The sequence below is a fragment of the Salarias fasciatus genome, chromosome 7, assembly GCF_902148845.1.
Source record: "Salarias fasciatus chromosome 7, fSalaFa1.1, whole genome shotgun sequence".
Lineage (NCBI taxonomy): Eukaryota > Metazoa > Chordata > Actinopteri > Blenniiformes > Blenniidae > Salarias > Salarias fasciatus.
In genome coordinates, this window is record NC_043751.1 from 3,688,020 (window position 1) to 3,713,076 (window position 25,057).

Genomic DNA, 25,057 nt, shown 5'->3' on the forward strand with positions numbered 1-25,057 from the left:
CCATCAGGCATACCACAAAGAACTGCGCTGTCCTCCGTCCTGTCCCTGCTGGGTGATAAAACGGAGACGTCTGGTGTGTTTGTCATCACAGTTTCTTCATGGACGAAAACAAAAAGAAGAGATTCCAGGGTTTTTTTTTTCAAAACTTTTAATATTTTGTGGTTTGACATCTTTCAAAACAACAGCCTAAAACTTAAAAAAAAATACTATAATACAGTCCAACATTGAACACTTATGTCAACCGTTCTGTCTACAAACAAAGAAACAAACATGTGAGTAAGTGTCACTAAACATCTGGTCTCAGATCCTCAAAGTACAACCAGAGACCTGCACTGTGAAACAGAGTTAATATCCAGGAAGTGGCTCCACTTCACCGGACAGATCATTTAGACACTGAAATCACCCGGTGGTTTACCCAGAGCCCTGATGGTCCTGAAGTCACCTGGTGGTTTACCCAGAGCCCTGATGGTCCTGAAGTCACCTGGTGGTTTACCCAGTGTGCTGATGGTCCTGAAGTCACCTGGTGGTTTACCCAGAGTGCTGATGGTCCTGAAGTCACCTGGTGGTTTACCCAGAGCGCTGACTGATGTTACTGAGCTGCATCCTGGTTTCACAGTACAGGCCTCTGGACACAAAGCTAACCCGAACTCATGGGAAACGCTGTGCCTTCCAACGAGCTCTCGCTACTTCCACATGAAAATATGTACACGTCAGGAACATTGGTCGATCACCTCACAAACACACTTATCCTAAACGACGACAGTGGAGTCCATGCCTATTGAAGCAGGAAGCGTCAGTCTGTGCGAGCCGAACAAGACGGCTAACATTTCTGCTTCCTGGATCCTAAAAAAAAAAAAAAAACCCAGCAGGGGGCGTCCTGAGGAGGCTCAGACGAGTCCACTTTGAACAAGAGTTTTTCATTCCTGGAAACAACCTCAGCAGCATTCCTCGGGAAGAGGAAGTGAGCGAGGCTTCAGAGCGAGGTCTCCAGGCTGTGCAGGGGGCTCCCCGGACACGGCGGCAGCCCCGCCGAGTTGGGGGGGATCAGGCCGGGGCGGGACGGGTCCTTGTGCAGCGGCACGACGCGGTCCAAGGTGTTGTTGTTGGGGGATGAGGGGACGTGCGGCAGGTGGGACAGCGAGGACAGGGCGGGCAGTTCGGTCAGCGGCGGCGGGACGGAGTTCCGCTTGGTGGGGGGCTCGTCCCCGCTCTCGTTCTCGTCGATCATGGGGATCTGAGGCTCAGAGTCCTCGATGCGGAACTCGGGGTGGTTCATGAAGTTGTGGATGGAGCTGCGAGACTCAGGGGTCTCCAGACCCTCGTAGGGCGACACGCTGTCTCTGAAGGCTTTCACCACACGGATCTGAGACGGAGACAGAGAGGTCAGACTCAGACACGCCAATAGAGCAGACACTTTGGATACATTTCAACATTGGGGTTAGTGGCCAATCACTTCAGACCCTGTTTACACATTTCAACTGAAAACGAATGATCATTTCAGAAAAGTTTTGCGTTTATACGCCAGTGTTTGGTCCAACTGCAGAAACACTGAAAACAGTTTTCATGTTGTGCAACGAGTGGTTGATGGGTGTTTTTGAAAACCACACATACATGCAAGTACAGTATAAATATTAACAATGGGAGACCACTAACAATTGTGTGGACAGACCACCAAGTTGGATTGTTATCACATGGACAGTCAACTAAAACTACCAAGTCCAGTAGACTATTGACTGGGACCAGGACAAGGACCAGGAGAATATGGACTTGAAGTCATGGCATTCTGGAGGCAAATATTGTTCTTATTGTCTATCCACTCAAACACATGCTGAGGGCTCTAAACTCCTGGAAAACTGCCTGAAAGAGACACTTGCAATACTGTCAGGAAAAAATCTGGCTCAGTTCTTTCTGTTTGTACCAAATTGGTCTGGGACCCAGGGAGAGCGCTGGCTGGACTACCCAGGATGTTTTTGGCCTGTCCAGTCCAACAGAAGCCACTGTGTTTGCGGTTTACTTTAGTCTGTCCTCACTCTGCCTATTGTTGCATTTGAGTGTGTAGTTTTCAGAGCCTGTAACCTTTGATGACTGTTTGAAGACAGACTAGTTCACATGTACACAACTCACAAGTCTGCAGGTGCATGTGGGACCGTTTGGTGTGAATCTGACCACCGCCCCCATAGAGAATAGGTAGCAGGGATACGATGCAATAAGAGTAATGCTCATGTGTGTCGGAGGAAGCGTACCTGGGTCTGGATGCGTCCAAGGCTGCGGCACCACAGCACCTGGCCTTTCTTCAGCTCCATCTCGGCGTGGTCGATCTCGTCCAAGTCTTTCATCTCCTCCAGCTCCTCCTCGGGGATCTCCTCCTGCTGTGTGCCGTGGCCTGCCGTGGCCAGGAACTTCAGCCATTTGGTGGGGACGGAGGACACCATCTGAGACAGAGCACCGACATCGGCATCGTCAAGCAACCTGCGACTGTTGAGGAGTGACGAGGACAAACGCAACGTGGGAGGATGGCTGTGCAGGACGCAGATTAACAGCGGATGATGGCTTCTTTTTTCTGAGTGAACTCGCCTGTCCCCACAGGAGGCTGCTGAAGCCGAAGAGGATGCACCACAGCCACTGTTCGATGGTCAGGCCCACGCAGCTGAAGGGTTTCCCTCCAAACTGTACGATCACGAACTGCAGGAGATACGGAGCGTCAACGATTTAACAGAGGGGTTTTTTTTGACTGCTCAACACTCGACGCCCCACCCTGAAGCCCCGCCCCCTGCCCCCCCTTGCTGACATTACCTGCGTGACGAGAGTTCCCAGGATGATGGAGCAGAAGATGGGGTTCCTGAAGACGCCTTCAAAGACATTTCTCTCGCCGTGGATCTTGCGGGCGTTGAACTCGTTGAAGATCTGCATGAGGACGAAGGTGTTGAAGATGATGGTGTAGTGCTCGGAGGGCGGGGCATGGAGGGGGGCGTTCCTGCCGCTGTCGATGTCGAAGATGACGTCTCCTGTGAGGGGGGAGGAGTTTTAAAATCTGTCTCAAGGATGCACTGATACAAGAATCATTACTGGGTATTGAGTCCGATACTGCACGGAGTTTGCCTTGTAAACCAGACCCGCCCACTCCTCATCCGTTTGGATTTTGGAGATGAGCTCAGTCTGGGTAGGAGCCCATAGAAGGGGATTTCACGCAGTCCCGAAACGGCCGAGCCAATCAGTGTTGCCGCTTTTTGTTTTCAATTTTTTTTGGCGAATTCCGGTGGCTAAACCGGAAGTGATGCTATCGCTGCGCGTATCGGAGATGACGGACTTTAACCTTAACCATCATTTGAAAGCTGCAATCAGTAAAGTTACAGTAAAAATACCAAGAATTACAACAATCAAGCAAGAGCAAGAGTCTGCACTTGGTCAGTTTCTAACAGGAAAAGACGTTTTTGCGTGTGTTTGCGTGTAAGGAAGCTAGAGCTAATGAGCTAATGCTAATCCTTAGAGAAGCGAATGCATTTTGATGACGTATTTGTTTTAAAGCGCTGATTGGCTGAAGTGCGCTGTCAGTCAAAGGAGTAACTGACACCCCCTTCAAGAAGTTTCAATGGGCTCCTATCCAGACTAAGCTTAACTCCAAATCCAAATGTGGATGAGGAGTGGGCGGGTCTGGTTTACGAGGCTAGCACGGAGTACTCGTACTCGTGAAGGCTGCCTAATACAACTTGGAGAGTACTACATATCATCAAGTACAAGTGGTTCCCAACAACTCATAGTTTTCACACATCATTTGAGTACTGAGTATGAATTAGGCTCTATTGGCTTTTAACAAGTACTCATATCGATACTCTGTATTGGCGAGCAGCTCATACTCACCAATAGCTCTATAGGGGACACTGGAGCAAACTCACTATTTCCCACAGTTTGGCTAATCTACTCTGTGAAAACTTTGAATATCATATATAGTGTAATATTACAATTCAAAAAGGAGTAAGAAACTTGTGTAACAGTGGATGAAAACTGTTTAAGATGTGTGAATGGATGTAACCTACATACCAAAAGGGTGGAACTTTGTGTAGTGTGTGGATTATTCTTTCCTCCAACCCTAACCCTACAGAAAGTATCAAATGCTCTGTTTTCCTCATGTCAAATCCAGCATCTTGACTGCATATTAGACTTTTTCTTGTCTGGACCTGCAACCTCACAACAGATCCACAGTCTCCCCGTTGTTTATCTAACAGCCGGCCGTGAATATCTCCGACCAGCACTTTTTCTGACATGTTGCCAGTGGTTGTGATTAGAGACGTCCCACCAGCTGGTTTCTTCAACATAAATTTGAATAGTCATCCATTCATCCATCCATCTTCCATCCATCCATCAAGGAAATCTCTTCTCTGATTGAGAATGTTCACATGTTGAGCAGGTCCACCTCTCTGTCTGTATCATCTGAGAGAAAACCTGCTGAAAGTTCACTGACCGAGAAAGAGCAGGATGAAGATGGTGGTCAGCTGGTAGATGGCGTGTCCCAGGATGTTCTTCATCATGGTGCGCGAGATGAGCGGCTTCTGGCGGCCGTACGGGCTCCTCAGCAGCAGCGCCTCGGTGGGCGGCTCGGTGGCCAGAGCCAGCGAGGCGAAGGTGTCCATAATGAGGTTGACCCACAACATCTGCACGGCCTTCAGAGGGGAGTCCTGGAAACACACAGCGACAGTGAGCGTGAGCGGTCCACTGTCTGTTCACTGACACGTCTGCCATGTGGCACATGCAGAGAATGCAGAGAACAGTAAGATGTAAGCCCATCTTCATGGTAAAGACAGACTCAGTCTCTGTATGAAGGAAATGTCTCCCTGTATGCAGATGACACAGTAAATGTTAGTAAATGTTCTCTTTGTTGGAGAAGAGCTGCTAAATTCTAAAAAAGTGGGCAAAACAAACACTTTGGATCCTCAATTGTTGTTCTCGTCACACTAGTGATTTTCAGATGAAGACGGGTGTTTTGAAAACTCTGAAAGCTTTTCCCAGTGACCCTCCATGCCATCATCGTATAAATAAACCATATCAATGCAACAAGAGTCCACTGTTTTCACCCAACTCCACTGAACTGCTGCACTCCCTGTAGATGGCAGGACTGCTGCTACTGCACAAGCCCGTGGTGAACAGAGAGGGAAGCGGCTTAAAGGGAATAGAGAGATGAGATGAACAACAAGTACAAGTGAGGGTGAAGACCTCCACCCTGCAGAGGAAAGTCATTTCAGCTGATTGTATCCTCCACGTGACGCACAGGTGAGGGTGGAGACACAGAATGGCAATAAACAGAGTCAGCTCCTCTTCACCACAACAGTCCGGTACGTTGACTTTATTCCCCTCTCAAACAGAAGGTAGCTCCTCCACCTACCCAGAGAGTCCATTCTTTGAGAGAACCATCACTTGGATGATTTTCTGAAGCGCCCTTGCTTAATGAAACCTTTTCCTCTACAGATCAGATGAAAAAGCCTCTATAAAGTAAGAATGCTCAGTCGACGCCTCACCTGGGTGATGCAGGCTCCGGTGAAGGCCACGGTGACCGCCACCACGTTGACCGTGAGCTGGAACTGCAGGAACTTGGAGATGCTGTCGTAGACGTTCCTGCCCCACATGACGGCCTTCACGATGCTGCTGAAGTTGTCGTCGGTCAGGATGATGTCGGACGCCTCCTTCGCCACGTCCGTCCCGGCGATGCCCTGCAAACAGGACAGGTCACTCCATCTGCTTCTCAAACTTCTTTCTCTGTGTTTGGTGACTTAAAGGATGTCATTACCATAGCAAAGCCAACATCTGCCTTCTTCAGGGCGGGGCCGTCATTCGTCCCGTCTCCGGTTACCGCGACGACCTGCCTCTGCTCCACCACCGTGCTGTCGATGATCCCTGAGAGGACCAGGTCAAGACATTCAGCTCAAACATTGTACAGCTGAGAATTTTCAGGTTTATATGTCTGATCCAAGAGTCATATATGCAGACTGCCACCAGAGGGCGTCAGCTTTAAAAGAGAGAACCCCCCCCCCCCAACACACACACACACACACACACACACACACACACACACACACACACGCACACTGTTTGTCAAACAGAGCAGTTGCTGTTCCTGAAGTGTTTCAGTAAGACTGAAACTGAACAGAACATTTGCATTTAAGTTTTTGGAATAAAAACTACTTTTGACAAGTCAATCAAATAAACATCGCTTCCATTTTGGCTTCTACTAAGAGACTTTTTTTACCACATGATAATTAATTGTCGTGTGGCGGTTTTTGAATAGCATTTCTTTTAAAGAAAATCTATTCCTAATATTTTTTTTGGGGTGGAAAGGGGAGAAAATCTCAATACAAAAGTGAACAACAGATGAAAAAAAGAGATACTTAAAATTAAAAACACATGATGAGGCAATGAGGACCATATAAAAACAAGTTTAAATTCTGAAAACCTGAGTGAAGGCAGGTGACCAAAATCTCCAAATTGTTTCACAAACTTTAACTGTAAATGTGAATGGGAACCTTATTCCCATTGCCTTCCTTCTACCTGGTCTACTTATGGGACCACTGTGACCTGACTTCAGTCTGACCTTTGACCAGAGTGTGTTTGTCTGTCGGAGAAGATCTGGCGAGGACTCGGAGCTTGGGCCAAATCTTATCGATGCGCTCCTGTTCTATCTGCAGAGGACAACACAGAAGGAAGTGAAGACAATGAAGACGAGGCAGGACGAGCTCCGCAGAGGCGAATTCAGTCTGACCTCGCCCAGGTCGTTACGGATCCGTCGGTTGAACTCCTTCCCATCCAGACACAGGAAGTCGCTTCCAGGATGTAGAATCCCGCATTTGGTGGCGATGGCGCGCGCGGTTTCAATGTTATCTCCAGTCACCATGCGCACGGTGATCCCGGCCCGCTGGCACTTCCTGATGGCGTCCGGGACCTGACGGGACAACAGGGAGAGAAAATCCCAGCTGAGATCTGCTGAGATTCACGAATAAGTTACAGCCAAAATATCAGTAATGAGATGTAGCATCAAATCTGCTCCATGAGGGAGAATTTATGAAAATGCACATGCTGCATGATCTTTCAACATGATCGCTGTAGATTAATCACAAAATGTGCACATTTGTTTCATTTTTAAGCATGGCAGGATTTCTTCACTTCTGCTGCACAGAGCCAAAGATGAAAAGTCATATTCAGATTGTTTTTGTGTGATCAGTCTCTGGCCCAGGTTACAAAAAGTTTCCAGTCAAAGCAGTTAGGGGTTAGGGTTAAGTTTGGGGTTTACAGTTAAAGTTAGGGGTAGCGTGTTTAGGGTTAAGGATAGCTACTAAACCTGGTCATGACACTGGAGGCAATCTTCTTGCTTGTGTGCAGAAAAACTCTTTCCTGCCTGTGGCAACATGTGTATTAGCAGTGTTTCAGGAAATTCACACTGTTCTGTGTCTTCACAGAGATGGCGTTGGTGAGCTTTTAAAAAGTTCCACCTTGGGAGCTGTTTATAAAAAATAGTATTTTCAGTGGCTCCGAACACCTTTGTCAAGTAAACAGTGTTCATCAAACTGAGAGAATTAGACTGCTGTGCTTTAAATCTGGTCCCTGGGTGGGATTAGCGATCACGGCTCTGAGCGCTGGTTCTGATGTATCTGGGTGTCTTACCTCGGGTCGGACCGGGTCCTCGATGCCGACCAAAGCGATGCAGGTGAGGCCCGTGATGATGTTCTGCTCGTCCTCCCAGTTGGGCTCTCCGTCAGCGGCGGGGAAGTCTCTGTAGGCGAGGCAGATGGTGCGCAGGCCCTCCGACGCCATGCCCGCCACCACGTTCTTCACCAGGTCGTCCCTGTCCCGAGACCTCAACACTTTGGCCTCTCCGCTGGCCGTCATGATCTTACAGCATCTGGAAGAACACCACACAGTCACAAGGCGGTAATCTGAGGGAGTAACGGCAGACTGAGACAACGTACTTCTTGAGGATGATCTCGGGGGCCCCCTTGGTGAACATTTGCAGGCTGCCGTCGTAGTTTCTCAGCACGGTGCTCATGGACTTCCTCACAGAGTTGAAGGGGTAGACCTTTTGGAATTTCTCCTCTGGAACTTCGGTGCGGATCTTCTGGTAGTCCTGGCGCAGGTCGAGGATGAGTCCCAGTAAGGCACATTCGGTCTTGTTCCCCACTTGTCCAGGCAGCCCACCCTCCTTCGTCGGAGGCTGGAGGAAACGGCAGAGAAGATGTTGCTCAGGTTTCAGCATCAGTAAGACACATTAAAGCATAAAAACAAGCAGGGAAAGTTACTTTTGACACATGCTGGGTAAAATGTGTTTTAGCCTCATCCTAGTTGTGTTAAAAGTTGCAGAACTTGAATGTAAAACCCAAAAATACAGAGAGAGTTTCATTCTGGTACCTTCAGTCTGAAATGAGGGTTTGTGGTCAACAGATTGTCACATAGTCTTCAGTGACTTAGGAAGAACATTTGATACTTACATGATACATAGCAAACATCTTATGACTATCTGAATGTCCTTTTAATGACTCCTTTGGAAATCCAGAATCTAGAATAAACCACTGTACTATAAAACTGTTATTTTCAAGCAGATCAATCATGAAAGGCCTTCAGCTAGCAATCTAAGCAGGTGGGAAGCAGAGAGCTGTTGTGTTTGAGCTGTTTGTGTCCCCTGCTCTCGCTCTGAGCTCTGGATCCAGGAGGCAGTGATCAGATGAGCCCTGAGCTGCAGTGGCAGCTCTCCAAACCGGCCCTGCCTGCTCAGGCAGACACTTAGATCACAGAGCTTCCTGAATGAACGGCTATTTTTACAGCTCACCATAATCTTGCTGGTGTAGGCGCAGTTGACCCCGATGCCCCGAACGAGCAGGTCCAGGATTTTGGGGGGGATGAGCTGCGAGTCTGGCACCTTTAGGTAGTGGCGGTCTGCGACGTAGACCTGCACCACCGTCATGCGGTTGGTGGTCAGCGTGCCCGTCTTGTCGGAGCAGATAGCCGTGGCGTTGCCCATCGTCTCGCAGGCGTCCAGGTGGCGGACCAGGTTGTTGTCCTTCATCATTTTCTGGCAAAACGTAGAAAGACAGAAAGTTACTTCAGACTCAGTTTCTGATTTACTCAGCAGGAGGAAGGGCAGAAAGACCCATTCTCTCCTTTAATCTTCCATCTGTCCATTGAACCAACAGCACAGATATTTAGAAAACATCATCATATCACATTAGTTCCATTCAGTGTTATTATATGCAGATGACACATTAGTTTACATGGCAGATGTTCAACAAACTTTTCCTCATGTCTTGAAAGTATTAAATTTTTTTTTTTTTTTTTTTTTTTGCTTTTTTTTAACCAGGACTGAAAGTTAATCATGGCTTTTAGCCCAGCTTGATGCTCTACTCTTGTTTTCATTTGTTGCCATTTGACTGTTTTATCACTCGCACCTTGTGCTTTTAGGTTTCTATTTCTATTTATGTACAGCCCTTTGTCGCAGCAGTGTTTTTTTTAAAGTGCTTTATGAATACAGTTGACTTACGTTGTCAAAATCAGCTCAGCTGTTGATTAATATTGATAAAAGTAAGAAATCTCTCCCCCCTCACATCAATGTTATTATTATATATAAGAAGTCATACTGTAAATACAGGCTTAACATCCGTATCTGAAGAAAATTGCTAATTAAAAAGAAAAAGAAGAAGACCTCAAGAGATGGAGTCATCTGCCAATGTCAGTTTCATAATTAGTTAAATGATACCACTTGCTCCTTTGGGGTTATTGGAAAAAGCTGGACTCTATTCTATGCTTCGATGACTGGAATGGTGAAAGACCCAACATAAAATGGTCATCCCTTCAGTTCAAAACCCAGATGAGAAGGTGGGCGTGTCCACATTTCAAATCTCAGCTGATGGATGGAGGAGGATGGAGTTACATCATGGAAAAGGATAGAACAGTAGTGGGTCCAATAAGGTGAAGGGATTTACTTCTTATGGATAAAGACATAAAGAAATGCAGTTTGCATTATGGTCTTAATAGAAATAAATTATTAAGAAGAGACTCAGTTTGTTATTGCCTTCACGACTCCTGTACTTCCGCTCACCATCACAGATATCACTCAGAATGATCTAGTTTTTCAACATGACAGATCAGTCAGAAGGCAGTTTTAATTTTCACTTTACCATCCAAACATACAAACAGACCTTCACAGAGTAAGCCAGAGAAATGGTGACTGCCAGCGGAAGGCCTTCGGGCACAGCCACCACCAGCACCGTCACGCCAATGATGAAAAACTTGACCATGAACTGCACGTAGATGGGAATGCACTCCGCGGTCCAGACGACCCCCTGAATCCAGAAGGTGTCTATCAGGAAGCGGGTGATGAGGATGATGACGGTGAGCGTGGACATGATGAGGCCTGAACACAGAGAGAGAGAGAGAGAGATGGAAGGATTCAGTTTAAAAGACTGTTGGATGGGAGTGTGGATGGGAGTTCGTCCGTGTGCAAAATCAGTCAACCTTTAGAGATCACCAAGGAAATTCAAGTCTTCATCACCTTAACGCTGAACATGTAACCACCAGCTGACATTATTACCACTGTTAGATTTAAACTGCACACAACAGTCCACATTAGAAGTCAACATGAAAAGATAAATTGAAAAATATACACTCCATGCACCACCAACAGCCCTGAAGGCTCCAGTATAGGACTCAACACCTGATACTGGTACCAGTCCATCTAGTTTGGTTCATCTTTTCTCTGATCTAAGCAAATACACAGACCTGCACTTCACTGCAGAGTACTGAGGACTAAAGATAAAAACAGTGCTATCAACAGGGATCACAGAGCCACTGCTGCAGTAAACTGAAGAGCCGATGTGGTCGAGGCATGACTGTTTCTGATATCTACAACTTGGCAGAAGCTGCAGTGACTTCCAGACATGGAACAGGTCTGTTTTCAGACACAGCCCCATTAACCAAACTGCATTTTAGAGTCGCAGAACACATCTGTTCAGGAGTTTCATCCAGCTGCTTGTGGGAGGAATCCCATACATTAAAACACCTCCACTCACTTCTGAAAACATCTGGATTTCACCTCTCTTCCACTTTCCAACCATCCAGCCACCAGACACTCCTCCTGCCATGCTATTGGATTCCTTCCTGAGCCAATCAATATTTGATATGGCTTGCCATGTGAAAGGCTCGTCAGCAAAAGGGCAGGGCTGGTCAATACTGGCAATCGGTAATTGACTGTGGGGTTCTGTCGTCATACACTTGAGGAGGCCAATTAAAGATCGAAAACACAAACATGCAGAACCCATGGAATGGTTTGAAAAAGACAGCAGCACAAACTGTTTTTTTGTATTCACCTGGAACACTACTTTGTCTATGAATGTGTTAATGACTCCCATCTTTGAATCATTTTACTGGTTAACATCATTCATAAAATGCTTATTTTAAGGCTGTGAGTCTTTGAGGTGGTGTCTGAATCACACCGATGGCTTTTACCTGCTTTTCCGATTTGCACGGCCAGCTTGGTGAGCTTCCCCTGGAGGACGGACTTCTCCTTCTTCGGCGCTTTCTTCTTCTTGTCTGCGTCTGCATCTTCGCTGAGCGGCTGCATCTCCACCGTGGCTCCATCCTTGTCTTTCCCTTAAACAGACAAGCCGAGCCAGTCATGAAAAGAAGCACGTGGCCTCAAATCTGTAAAGCTACAGCTGCAGTCATCTGGGTTTCCAAACACTCCCCATTCACATCACCTCTGAAATGAAAACATAAACCTGGGGAAATGTACATGATATGGAATCTAGTAGATCATCAGTTCATCAGTCTGAGTTCACAGAAGGAGCCTGGGAAGAGGAGGACGGTCTTGGTTTGGCGGTTCAGATCGTCACATCCAGTGATGTGTGGGACAGACAGGAGTGACCGGCAGCTCTGTGTCAACAGGTAGGTGGTCTAATCCCGGCGAGGGATTAAAGTGCTGCATTGGGTCACGGAGTCACGTGAAAACGTAAGCACGAGCCAGAGAAATTACAGCGTCCATTAATGAAGACCATGTCTCTGATCGTCTTTAACAAACACACAGCCAGGGACGAGGAGCATGGAAAACCGGAACAGATGGACCGAAAAAACCCATTTACACACATGGAGGTGAGGCACAGGTGACTGCAGCCAGGGGAAATCAATCAGGAGCAACAAGAAAACATGAGGACATGTAAAACATGAAGACAGGACAAAGCCAGATCAGGAAGACCTGCCCGAGACATAGAAAGAACTGGCTCGACGTCTTCTGAAGTAGAAGCAGAAGGTTCCAAAGAAATGTGGATGTTATGAATATAAGAGCCTGTTTCTAAACATCCTGTCAACATGTCCCATGACAACAGGGCTCAGCGCCACTCAAAACACAACTTTTAGAAAATGGCTCCCAAGGTGGAACTTTTTAAAAACGCTCCAACTCCAGTCCAGATTCTCCTGGTCCTGGTTCCAGTCCAGACTCTCCCGGTCCTGGTAGTTTCAGACTTGACAGTCACCATAACAACAATCTAACTTGGTGTCCAGATGAATTGTTCTGAATTGTTAATGTTTAGAGTGTATTGCTCTCTGCAGTGTGTGTGTGTTTAGTTTCATTATGAAATCACCCACAGCGCCCACTAGTGGGCAGAATCAGTTCAGATAAATCATTTCTTTTCTTCTGTGTCCATGTGAGATGTTTTTTTAACAGAGTGAATTTGCAGTCAGTCCTCTGTAGGTGATCTGTCCTGTCTCCATTCTTTCCTTTCTGGTGTCGATGAGTGTGAACGCTCGTCGTGCACAACTGGTCAGATTACACCGCTGTCTCTCCCTACCGCATGGACAATGAAGGGTCGGTTTCCACTGCTCTATGACACTGAGTGGAGGTGTGTGTGTGTGTGTGTGTGTGTGTGTGTGTGTGTGAGAGAGAGAGCATGCTGATCCTCTCTCAGTAATGAGGTTATTAGTGAGCAGGCAGGTTGCAGCAGCAGGCAGGAGAAGAAAGCATCTGCCGAGCTTAAGGCTGATAATCTGCTTGGTCCTAATCACCATCAACAGAGTCAGGAGCACCTGCTGCTGCCGCGCGACCACGGAGACGTACTACGCGCCTCACTGGACCACCCGCACCACCTGCACCACCTGGGCAGGGACCAGACCCGGTCCGCCTCCTCACCGAATCACCAGGACCAAATCCTGAATGTCAACAGAAATCTTCAAAACTCCACGACACCGAGAATCTGCCCGAGCGAAGCAGCAGCAGTGGCGGCGGCGGCGGCGGCGGCAGCAGCTTCCACATGTGGATCCAAACACAACAACACAACCTTTCAACAGATTGTTTCAGGAAAGTTTCACGTTCACATGACAACGGTTTGAAAGCGATGTCCGTTTCCACTGAGAAGGCAGAAACAGTGAAATCCCCACAGTAAGCATGATTCACCACGGTCGTGTGTTTTTGTAGTGAAACCACATTCTACTTGCGCCTGCACGGAGTCAGAATGATATAAAAACCTTGGGAGCAGTTTTCAAAAACTTTCATTGACTCTTAGCGTGGTGGAGACGGAAATCCAAAATGCATCAAAAGTCTTGTACTTTTTCCTCTTAATATGATCATATATTATGAGCATTATTGGACACTCATCCCAACAGTCATTTAGGATGAAAGAACATTCCTTCCACCTATTTTTTTGTCACACTTATGACAACACACAATTCATTGTTAACAATTTGGAAAATAAACTGACAAGAATACATTGTTTTTTACAAGTTATAGTGAATAATAAAGTTAAAATAATTCAAATAATTCTTGAAGTTCCTCAAGACAAGTACAAAACACTTGAAAGGAGTCACCAAATCACAAAAAAATCTACAAAAAATCCTACAAAAAAGAACCGAAAATGAAAACAAGCAAACAGGCTAAACCAGTCAGAATCCCAGCAGCTGGAAAGGCTCAAACTGCTACAGCAGGGCAAATGATTTGAAAAGGTTAAAAAAGGAAAAGTTCATTCTTTATCCATGCCGCCTTGTCCTTTTCAGGATCACGTTCACACCGAGGGGTCATTTAGGGTCACCAGTTAACCTGACCTGCATGTTTTTGGACAATGGGAAGAAACCAGAGTACCTGGAGGGAACCCACTCACACACAGGGAGAACATGCAAACTCCACACAGAAAAGCCTTCTCACTGTGAGGCAGGAGCGCTAAATGCTGCACCACCGTACAGCCCAAAGAGTGAAATGGGAAAAAAAAAAAACGTAAATAATGAAACTATGAAATCGACCACAGTGGCTGATGTGGCTAAAACGACTAAAAACAACTTATATAAAGGAAAAGAGATAAAACAGCTATGAATAAAGGCCACTCTTCTATACTGCAGTCATGAAACATCAGAAAGGTTCAACATTAAAAAACTGGATTTGTAAGAGAAGAGCGCCACCTACCTTTCTTGCTGTCTTTTTTGCCTGTGAAGAAGAAAAACCAAGGTTATTTTTATTTGGAGCGGAATGACCAGAGCAGCAGCTGCTTCATTCTCCGGGGTTAAAGGTCAAAGGTCCTCACCCGACTTGCTCTTTTTCTCCTTCTTCTTCTTCTTCTTCTTCTCCTCTTCCTCCTTCTTCTCCTCGCCGTCGCCCTCGCTCGCCCCGAGCAGCGTGAAGATGATCCCGGTCTGAGAGTTGACGCCGACGGCGGTGACCAGCATCTTCCCGGAGCCCTCCATCACGTGAGTCCCTGGAACGGCAGGCGGGGGACAAACCGGCGTCTCCGTCAGGTCAGTCCGGTCCGTCTGGTGGAACTTCAGCACATTCTGAAGACGGCTGAACAAAATCAACCAGACTTCGGGCATTTTAACTGTAGAACAACTAAGTGGAAACTTGCCAATCGTGTCATAATATCTTTGATTTTTGATCAATATTCTAGTTCAGGAGTGTCAAACATAAGGCCTGTGGGCCATAACTGTGCCGTAAGTGACTCCAGTCCAGTCAAACCAACAATTAGATGAGCAAATTTCAAAGAAAACTGATTTTTGGAAGACATTTGTTAACATCACAACACTGAGCTGTGTATCAGTGATGCTGCCATGGAAGCTAGCTAGCTAGCATTAGCCTCAGAGCCAGGCTGTCAGGGAAAATTTGTAAAAACACCCACAATACAACAGCTGTAGGAGGTTTTTTTTTGGACATTTCCCTATATTTTGCACCAGACGGTTTCATTAAATCGGATTTATATTGAGATTGTTGTCATTTTCAGTAGTAATAGATTGGTTTCATGACATCAAAGAGGAACTGCTACATTTAAACATTTAAACTACATTTAAAGAGAAAGACAGTTAAAAGTAAAACGTTTTCTAAGGAAAAATAAAATAACTGAATGTTCCAGAAAGGTTGAGGGAGCTGCACATCCGTCCTGCTCCTCCGTAGCGAGGGCGGCGCTGTGACCCGGCCTCACCCGACAGCATCATGGGGTCGGTGCGGGCGTTCTTCCGGACCAGGTCCGACTCTCCCGTCAGGGAGCTCTCGTCGATCTTCAGGTCGTTGCCCTGAATCAGAACTCCGTCGGTGGGGAGGAGGTCACCTGGAGGGGGAGGAGAACCGTCACTCTACGTCCGCTCCCTGCACCTCATTCGCATAAATTTAGCCGGATTCCAATTTATGCAAATGAGTTGTGAGCAGGGTGACGCTCCCAGCATGCACCGGGGTGCCCTTCACACACAGAGTGAACCCATGACTCACACGGCGCGTCGTCCTCTCACCGTATTTGACCTGGGCGATGTCGCCCACCACCATCTCGGACAGGTTGACCTGGATGACCTGCCCGCCGCGCACCACCGTGAACTTCTGCTCCTGCTCGATGCGGCTCTGCAGGCCCCGGAACTGCTTCTCCTTGCTCCAGTCGTTGAAGGCCGTCACCAGCACCACACACACCACCGACAGCAGGATGGCGGCGCCCTCGATCCAGCCGGCCTCCGCCTCGCCCTCGTCCTCCACGCCGCCCGCTGCCTTGCCGCAGTCTGAACGGAGAATATAACGTTTTCAGGAAGACGACAGTTTTGTACATTAGCTTCTTAGATTTTTTTTAAAAATCAGTCCTGCTCTACTGGAGTCCATTATCCTCAGTTTTCCACTAACATGTTCTTTAGAGAACAATATATGAATGAAGGAGCAGCGTTACTGAACAGAGAGTGAAATTATTGACCAGGAGATGTCATCAGACTGCAGCATTTCCAGAATAACATCTGTTTTAGTGGCACAGTTTCACATCATTGTCCAACAAGAAATAACAGTGTTTTATAGAATACCAGAGATGCAATAATTATGTGTGGAGGCAGCATGATGGGGATAAAACGACTATCAGACTCTTAATATTGGCTTTTCTTTGTAAACCATGTTTCAAGTCTTCATGGCTCCCAGGAGATTATTCTGAAGTGTCTCCTGTTTGAACGATGTTTTTAGATTTCATATTTAGTTGCTTCTCCCACTCCCACTGCACCTAAATTAGATAAATTAATGTTCTACAGTTCAAGCACTTTCTCCCTCTAAAGTTACTGTGATTATAAAGCACTACATCTAAACTGACACACTGACCTGAGCAGCAGCTGCAGTGTGTTACACTGCTTCATAAAAACATGTTGAAATGATTAAATTAAAAGAGAACTCCTCTTCCCCGTTCCTCCGATCCCGATGCTTCTTCTGCTGTGATCCGTTGCTGTCATTGATTCTATCGATTGTCTTTCCTCTGGTTTTTTTATGATAATTGATAATACCCAGCGCGTGTCTCTGTTACCACGGTGACCGGATTCAAACCTGTGACCCTCTAAACTCCAGAGCAACGTGTACGCTGGTGCATCACGAGGAGCAACCGCAGTATTTTAATATGTCTTCAATTCATGAGTTCATTGATCAGGGACCAACAAGGCTCTGCTCATGGAGCGGAGAGTCGTGTGTGTGTGTGTGTGTGTGTGTGTGTGTGTCTGTGTGTTAAATTAGATTTTTATTCATAGAATACAAACAAAGTTTGATTTCAATGAATGAATGAATGAATACATGAATGAATGATGTTGTGTGGCTCCAGACAAACTTAATCCAGAGGACAGAGGGGGAAACAAGGTATTTCTGTTGTATACACACACACACACACACACACACACTTACATGCAGTACACTTACACGTGCACACAAACACAGGCGCTCTCAAACACACATAGGCATGCTCATACGTGCACACCCACCTACAATACACACACAAGTTTACAGAAGCATGCACATACACACACGTGGGGGCACAAACAATACACGTAAGCACGCACACGTGCACACTCTAACACACATGCACGTGCCACACACATGCACACAGATATGCATATGCACATACAGTACACACAAACACACGCAATTACTGGAAACAAGCACACACACACACACACACACACACACACACACACACACACACACACACACACACACACAAAGGCACATACATACACACATACGTACAGTAACAACACATGACACCTTTATGAACAGAGTGTGTGTTTTGGACTACAGTCTGAAAACACACTAACAGATCAGGACCAAGACTCAAAAACACATTTCTTCAGGGTGGAACAGGTGGATCAATCAGAAGGTCACAGGTTCAACCGTGTGTGTGTGTGTGTGTGTGTGTGTGTGTGTGTGTGTGTGTGTGTGTGTGTGTGTGTGTGTGTGTGTGTGTGTGTGCGCTGCACTCACTCTGTCCCTGCGCGTCCGGCGGGTGGTAGAAGGACAGGCCTAGCGAGATGATGGCCGCCACCTCCAGGATGATGAGCGTCACGTCCTGCAGGGCTTCCCACACTAACTGCACGAAGGTTTTTGGCTTCTTGGGAGGGATGACGTTCCGTCCAAACACTTCCTGTCTCCGGCTGATGTCCTCCGATTTCCCCTCCAGGCCTGCAGCAGGAGACACAGACTTCAGTCCACACAGGCTGGGACATCAGGGACAGGACGTGTTTGGGTCCCGGAATGGACAGACGCTTAAAGAGGTATTGATCCTTCAGTTTCAGTGGACGGCCATGTTTCTCTATCTATCTATCTATCTATCTATCTATCTATCTATCTATCTATTATATCTATATATGCGTACAGTATATAGTAAATTAAATTGAATGTGCATTGGTATATTCTGTTCTTGCACTGAAAACCCTGAAAGCCCCTCCCTCCACGTCCCCATTGCCATGGTGACACTCGTCCAAATCGGGCTCCTTAGATGTTAAAGTTGTGGCACATGACCATAACGCTGCGTGAAACCATTGAGCTCGGACTAATTCGACCAGCTTTTCTGAAGCTGGAGACTGTCTGAGAGTCGATGGACTCACAGCTCAGTGTTTGTTTGAAACGGACGCCCGCTGCGTTGCTCGGTCTCCATGATGCTGTTTGTCCACTAATGATCGTCTCTGTCCTCTCTTCCTCCCTGCAGATCCCCCAGAGGGACTGAAACACTCCCTCAGGTGTCGGTAACGGCTCCCTCCGTCCTCGCCGCTAACGCCTCCGACCTGGACGAGGCTGTGATGGAAGGCGACGGACGGCGGCGGCTTTGACCATTAAAACGTGCTAAAGAGAGCACCGCTGTGGCGAGGCGCTGAAGCTGCACCGAGGAGACGTCCTGACCTTTAAGCTGTTTGTCGTGTGACAGAAAGCAGGTGTGGAAACGACAGAGAAGACGTTTCTTCACAAACCTCAGCAGCTCAGACAGGAGTGACGCTAAAATGAAAACTAGCTAACCGCTACGTCAGAACGTATCATTACAATCAGCTCTCTGTTGACACTGTGGTCATTTTCAGTAGTAATTGTTAGACTTTTGGCAAAAATATAAATATCTTCATCATATATGGTACTCTGCAAAAGCAACAGATGAAAACTTTGAAGAGGAGTATCTGGACATGCTGACGTGACTCCAGTGAGTTTCAGTTATTGTTCAAGGCTTGTTCTACGGATCAGGATTGAACTTCTTAAACAGTCTAAAGCCAGATGCTAAATGATAACCTGGCAGGATTTTAAAACAATAGATTTTCAACCTTTTAAAGATTTTTCATTTCATGTCTAACAGGAAGTACCTACTATCAACCATCACTGATGTAATCAGATTACTTATGGCTCCATGTGGGGAAACAGTTTGAGTCAACGTTCATCGAATCCTTCATTCTGTCAATCTTCATAGAATGAATGAAGGGCGGAGGAGAAGTAACTGCCCAGATTTGTCTTCACATCTATTGATTAATACCAGATGAAAAAGTACTGTAATGAAGAACAATCGATTAGTAACAGTTCTAACGTTAACTGTCTGATCAAAGTCCAGTTAATGTGACCTTAGGTTTGAAAGTTATGTTATTTTCCAGCTGATCATCACACTGTTTACACACACACACACACACACACACACACACACACACACACACACACACACACACACACACACACACACACACGCTCAGTCTCGTATTTCTATCCTTGTGGGGACCTTCCATTGACTCCCATTCATGTCTAGCCCCTAACCCTGACCCTTACCCTAACCCTAACCCACACCACAACAAAGCCTAACCCTAAAGAAATGTTTTTGCACTTTTACTTTTTTCAGTAACAACAACATGGTCAAGAAAACACTGTTTCTCCTCCTTAGGACCGGAAAAAGGTCCCCACAAGGCACGTCGTTCCACGTTTTGCTATCCTTGTGGGGACATTTGGCCCCAACAAGGATAGAAATACGAGAACACACACACACACACACACACACACACACACACACACACACACACACACAAACAACATTACTGAGCTTCAAACAAGCCGATCACATGGAGTTAAGGTAGAGATTCACTGATGCCGATGCCAATACCAGTGCCGATACCGATACCAGGTCCGATACTGCAGGCAGTATCTGGACTCATAACAGAACTCCAAAAACAACCAGGCGGGCGCTACGGGATGTTCCCCATGAGACAGGGTGACTGATCCTGAGTCTGTTCAGGTTCAGGACACAAGCTCAGACTGTCAAATTACCAGCACCAGCTATTGATAATTCAGCTGTTATATTCAAACAGCAGGATAAGACAGCCAGCATCAAGACGGGAGCTCGAACTGAGGGAAGGAATCAAAGGACAGCCTGAACACGATGCCTCGTCTACACCACCATGTTTTCCCGGAGAAATGCGAAGCTTTAATAGCATTTTGGGGTTTGTTGTCATGAGGACAGTGTTTGGAGCCACTAAGAATGACTTTTTGGAAATTACTCCTAAAATGGAATGATTGACGCTCCAACTCTGTCTTCATGTAAACAAAGACAAAACGCAACTTTCTGGAGCAGTTCAGGCTCCCTCTGGGCGGAGACGTTGTTGCTGCGCCTGAGCACCACTGCTGGAGTAACTCGCTCTTCTACTCATGCTCAGAGGACGAACAGTCAGATCAGAGTTTTCCTCCAGAGTCCTGACAAACGGCACCAGAGGACCCTCCTGAATCAGCGCCGCTGCCGCCACCGTCCTCACAAAGCGAGGATGGCGTCAAACACCGGGCGCCGTGACGCCTGGTGTTTGTGACTCGGCAGCGGTGGTGAAGCGGAGGCCGGGCCGCCGGCCCCGGAGGAGCGGGGCGGCGGGTCGGGGCATGCTGGGACGTCCTCGGGGACCCGGCAGCTGCTCCCTCTCCTCGTGTTGTCTGCAGATGGAACTGTGAGGTGAAGTGAAACTCGGCGGATCGCCCCCAGCAGAGACGTTCACAGAGCCCGGGATGGATTTTTCCGCTGATTTCAAGCTGCTGCTGACATTTGGCCCGCCTGCCAGCGGGAGGGGAAACGAAGTGTTTACCGAGCGAGCAAGACGGACCGACGGCATGAATTAATGATGAGCGGGAGAATGTCAGAGGGCAGACGGATGAGGCTCGGCCCAAGAAACACAGTGAATACAGTGTTCAGGTCAGCCCAGCGCCTGCATTCAGCCGCACAGTGTGTGAGGAATACACACTCTCCAGGGCCATCCAGTGTTTTCTAATGAATACCATCAGCAGTGGATTTCTGAGCAGAGGCGGAACCTTTGGGCCTGGTTCACCTCCCTGCACCAATTTTTATGTGTGCTGAATAAATAAACTCAAACTCAAACCATCACTTAGTGAGCTTCCTAGGAAATGATATAATGCTGTAAAACCTGCAGCCACTTCCTGAATATCAAATCTGTTCAGTCTTTATCCATCCTGGCATCAACGAGCCACCTCAGTAACAAGTATTGATACGAGGAGGATCCTTAAGCCATTAAGCCTGATTCATACTCCACATGCAAACAATACATCGAAACTCTTTAGCATGTAGCATGTAGCATAGCTCAGAGTCTCATACAGAGTAGTTGAACTACTCTATTCTAACTCTGCAGATGAAGTTTATGGTTGGATCAACTGTCTTTCTCCTTCTCTTTTGACAGAATATAGCTCACAGTCTGTCTTCCTTTTGTTTCATTTCTCCGTAACAATAAAGGATTTGCAAACTGCTGGCATCTCACTCTCGGTTCTGCTCCTCTGCTGGTCCATATGACCCCTCTGAAGAATCGGACCTGATACCTGATTCTGGGATCGGTGCATCCTTAAACTTCACCCACATCGTTTCGCAGATTGTAGCCTGTCAGTCGAAGCTGAGGAAAGAGAAACTCCACCAAAATAAACCAGCTGCAAAAGGCTGCAAGCCTGTCAATTATGAGGAAACACGCACAAGTTTAGAAACGATTTCTAGAACGAAAACAAGAAAATGATGCGTTTTCAGCTGAAACGTTGTCATGTAAACGGGGCCTTCGTCTCAGATCTCATCAGACCACAGAAGACGGCATGATTTTAAAGTAAACTTTAAAAACCATCAGATCTGTAGAATCAGTAACAAGAGAACACACTGTAACACACAGTGAAATGAAAAACCACTGCTGTGAAACATGAGGACTGAACCTGCAGGGAGAACGAGCTTCATTTGACCTTCAGCGCCGAGGCTGGAGGTCACGCTCGACCTGCGGAGCGCCTGAGTCAGCCAGCAGGTTAACAAACCACAGGACGCCACAATCCAGACAAACACACTCAAACCCTGCAGACAAACGAGGCTGGACACCAACAGCAAAGCACGATGAGCACGATTAGCACGATTAGCATGCACACGAGCTTCATCTCGCCGCAGCCAAACGGTCAAAGGGAGTTGTGCTGATTCAGGAAGCAAAAAGGCTTCTTTTCTTCCAAACTCTCGTCTTGTTTATACATTATGGTTCCTAATGCCAACGTTCACTGTCTGCCTACGGAGAAGACGTGAACCAGGAGGTCCAGGTCCATCCTCACTGGGCTGAACTGGTGAAATATTGTCATAACATCCTTTACATTTAAACTTTTTCTTTGTTGTGCTGCATGTACAAAACAGTTGTTTTCGTGGTTTTCCACTAAATAAAATTTGTATGGAGTCTGAAATCATGAAAATGATCTCAGATGAAGAAACCTAATGAAATATCTCTCCATTGTAAAAAGTGACATTCCATACATAAAGTGCCACAGCTACTCTTTTAGATATCTTCTAATAATTTACTCTTTAAACCAATTTAACGGTTTCTCTTCTTGTTTCATGGATTTTTCCCACTTTAGTCGCTTCATGTTCTAATGGTGAGGAGCCTTTTACCCACAGTGGCAATTTTAACCGTTTTCTGACCGTTTTTAATGATTTTATCATTTAAATTTTAGCTGTTAGCAACCAGGATGGCAGCCGGTCTCTGAATCTGGTTCTGCAGAAAGTCTCCTCTGAGTGTCTCTCTTCCATGCTCCTCATTAAAGACGTCTTTTCACATCATGACGGGTTCAGAGGGTTTCGGAGGGTCCGTACCTTCGACGGGTGACGTCCTGAGCCTGGCACACAGTCCGCTGACGTCCCCGTAGGACTCGGACAGCCGGGCCGTGGCCTCGGCGCCCCTCAGCTCCATGAGGGAGCGCAGCTCCTGCAGCGAGCAGCCGAACTCCATGTCGTGGTTGGCGGCCTGGCCGTGCTTGGAGCCGCTCAGAGAGTTGTTGGCCATGTCCGCTGGGCTGGGAACTCGACACGGGCCTGTTGGACGAGTGCAGACTCAGTGGCAGGCCGGAGGAGCAGACCTGGTCTGACGGGGACTCTGTGACTGTGGAGGGACGGAGAGATGGAACAAGACGTGAGGAACTATGAGCAGACGGACAGAAGGTCCTGCATCTTTTAACAGATCAAATATATGCATCTGAGTATAATTGACTGGCCCTTGCAGGCCCTTTGACCCACAGGTCAAATCTAACACTCCAGCTGTAGATTTGAACTCCTTTAACCTGTCTTTCTTCATCGTTTTGTTCTTCTTAGTATCTGTTTGTAAATGTGTCTCCACGTATGCAGACGACGCTGCAGTAAATGTTCTTGATATTGAAGAAGAGCAGTTTAATTCTAAAGACTGAACACAAAGAAAATCTGGATTCATTCAGAGTTACTGACCAACTTCTTACACATGTTTAACATGCTTTATTAGGACCGCAGTGCTCATGGGCAGTGGCAGCATTTCAGAGAACCTCCATTTACCTTCATCAAGACGGAGTCTGCTTTCCACTTAAAACTCTATTTTTTAACAAAACCAACACCTGGCGTGGAAAATCTTTAACCAAAGAAAATGATTTTGTTTTCTTTAACACCTTTGTGGTGAATTAAAGCTCGAGTTCTACACTCGTAAAAACAAAACACAATAACATGTTTAAATACATGTCCATTCATTTTAATGCAAAGGATTACAAAAACATTTCTAAAATTATTACATTTAATTAACAACTGTTTTTTCCTGAAAACTGTTTATATGAAAAATTCCAGCTTCATAACATTTACGTGTTATATGATTCCAACAGAATGGTTTTGGCTCACGAGCCTTATTTTTGACATCCTTACTTTACAGAATGTTGCTAATATGAAGACTGCAGAGCATATAATGATCTTTTTTTTAAATGGGAGGTGATTTTGAAGGACTTATGTCATGATTAACCCCTTTATAAGACATTTGTTGAAATACAATAACAGAGTGTAGATTAGAGGTAATTAAATACTCTGAAGTCATGAGAGAATAGCTTCATGAGTCATTTACATACAATCAAACATGTCTGAAGGGATTATTTTTTGACCAAAAAGACACTTCCTTCACCATTTCTGCATTGAAAGTCTCAGATTTTTGACACATTTCTGTCAAAACTGTGTAGATATGAGTTCCTGAAAGTATTTCACACAGGTTTGTAACCTTCCACTCATTTTTTTTTGATATTTCTACTTTAAAAAACAGCTATCAGGTGAATTTACTGGATAGATTATAGATTATTTTCCAGAAGAGAGAAGACAGAAGCAGTTATAGCGTGTCGTTTTAATGATGGGAATGTGAAGGACTAAAGTCAGAGCCGAATCTTAGAGTAGGCTGGAGAACAAACGCTTCATTGACTGGGCTCATGCGTAAAGTGGAGGATTTTATATTTGTTCCTCACAGGTTGCGACCTCTGCGCCTTCAGCTGTAATCTGTGTCAATCAGTCAGCCTGGGCTTTAATCTGAGAGGCGGAGGCCGCCTGTTTCAGGCTGAGCGACAAGGAAAAGACGAGCAGCACAGTACAACCAGCCGTGAGGCTCCAAGCGTTCGGTGTGTGTCCCAGCTCCATCACTGAGTCCAACACTCTCGACACACACATTCTGTCTCTTTCCGCAGCCTGCAGAGCTCTAAAAATCACATTTTAATGCAGCTTCTCAGCTGAGCTGTCTCATTCTGACAGACGAGCTCAAACTCCACAGGTTGTGGAAAACTCCCAGCATTCACTACTGATGAAGAAGAGAAGGTTGACTTACACAAACTTCCCCCATGGCCTCCTGTGAGCAGCAGCAGCAGCAGCAGCGGGTATTAGTGGCAGTCCGATTACTGAGAGCAGCTTCAGCCTCACAGCCCCAGAAACAGCCCATAACACAGCCACATCCCTCACAGACCCCCTGCACACACACCTAAACACACCCACACACACACTCACACACACAGCTCTGCCTTTCTCTGCAAAAAGAAAACTGGAGTTGACCTTCA

At 46.5% G+C, this 25,057-nt stretch overlaps 1 protein-coding gene across 1 annotated transcript; it reads right to left on the reverse strand.

The window, feature by feature from the left end:
• Positions 1–958: 958 nt before the first annotated feature.
• Positions 959–24,937, reverse strand: LOC115391394 (plasma membrane calcium-transporting ATPase 1-like). Its single transcript, XM_030095634.1, has 21 exons — positions 24,832–24,937; positions 22,833–23,118; positions 17,702–17,899; positions 15,727–15,984; positions 15,423–15,548; positions 14,535–14,705; positions 14,417–14,437; positions 11,479–11,622; positions 10,173–10,387; positions 8,807–9,049; positions 7,953–8,194; positions 7,648–7,885; positions 6,749–6,928; positions 6,581–6,668; positions 5,780–5,886; positions 5,511–5,702; positions 4,460–4,673; positions 2,794–3,005; positions 2,575–2,682; positions 2,244–2,432; positions 959–1,363 (listed from the first exon to the last, which is right to left on the reverse strand). Exons 2-21 carry the CDS (start codon positions 23,020–23,022, stop codon positions 974–976), a joined length of 3,726 nt encoding a protein of 1,241 aa, XP_029951494.1. The 5' UTR covers positions 23,023–23,118; positions 24,832–24,937; the 3' UTR covers positions 959–973.
• Positions 24,938–25,057: the final 120 nt, after the last annotated feature.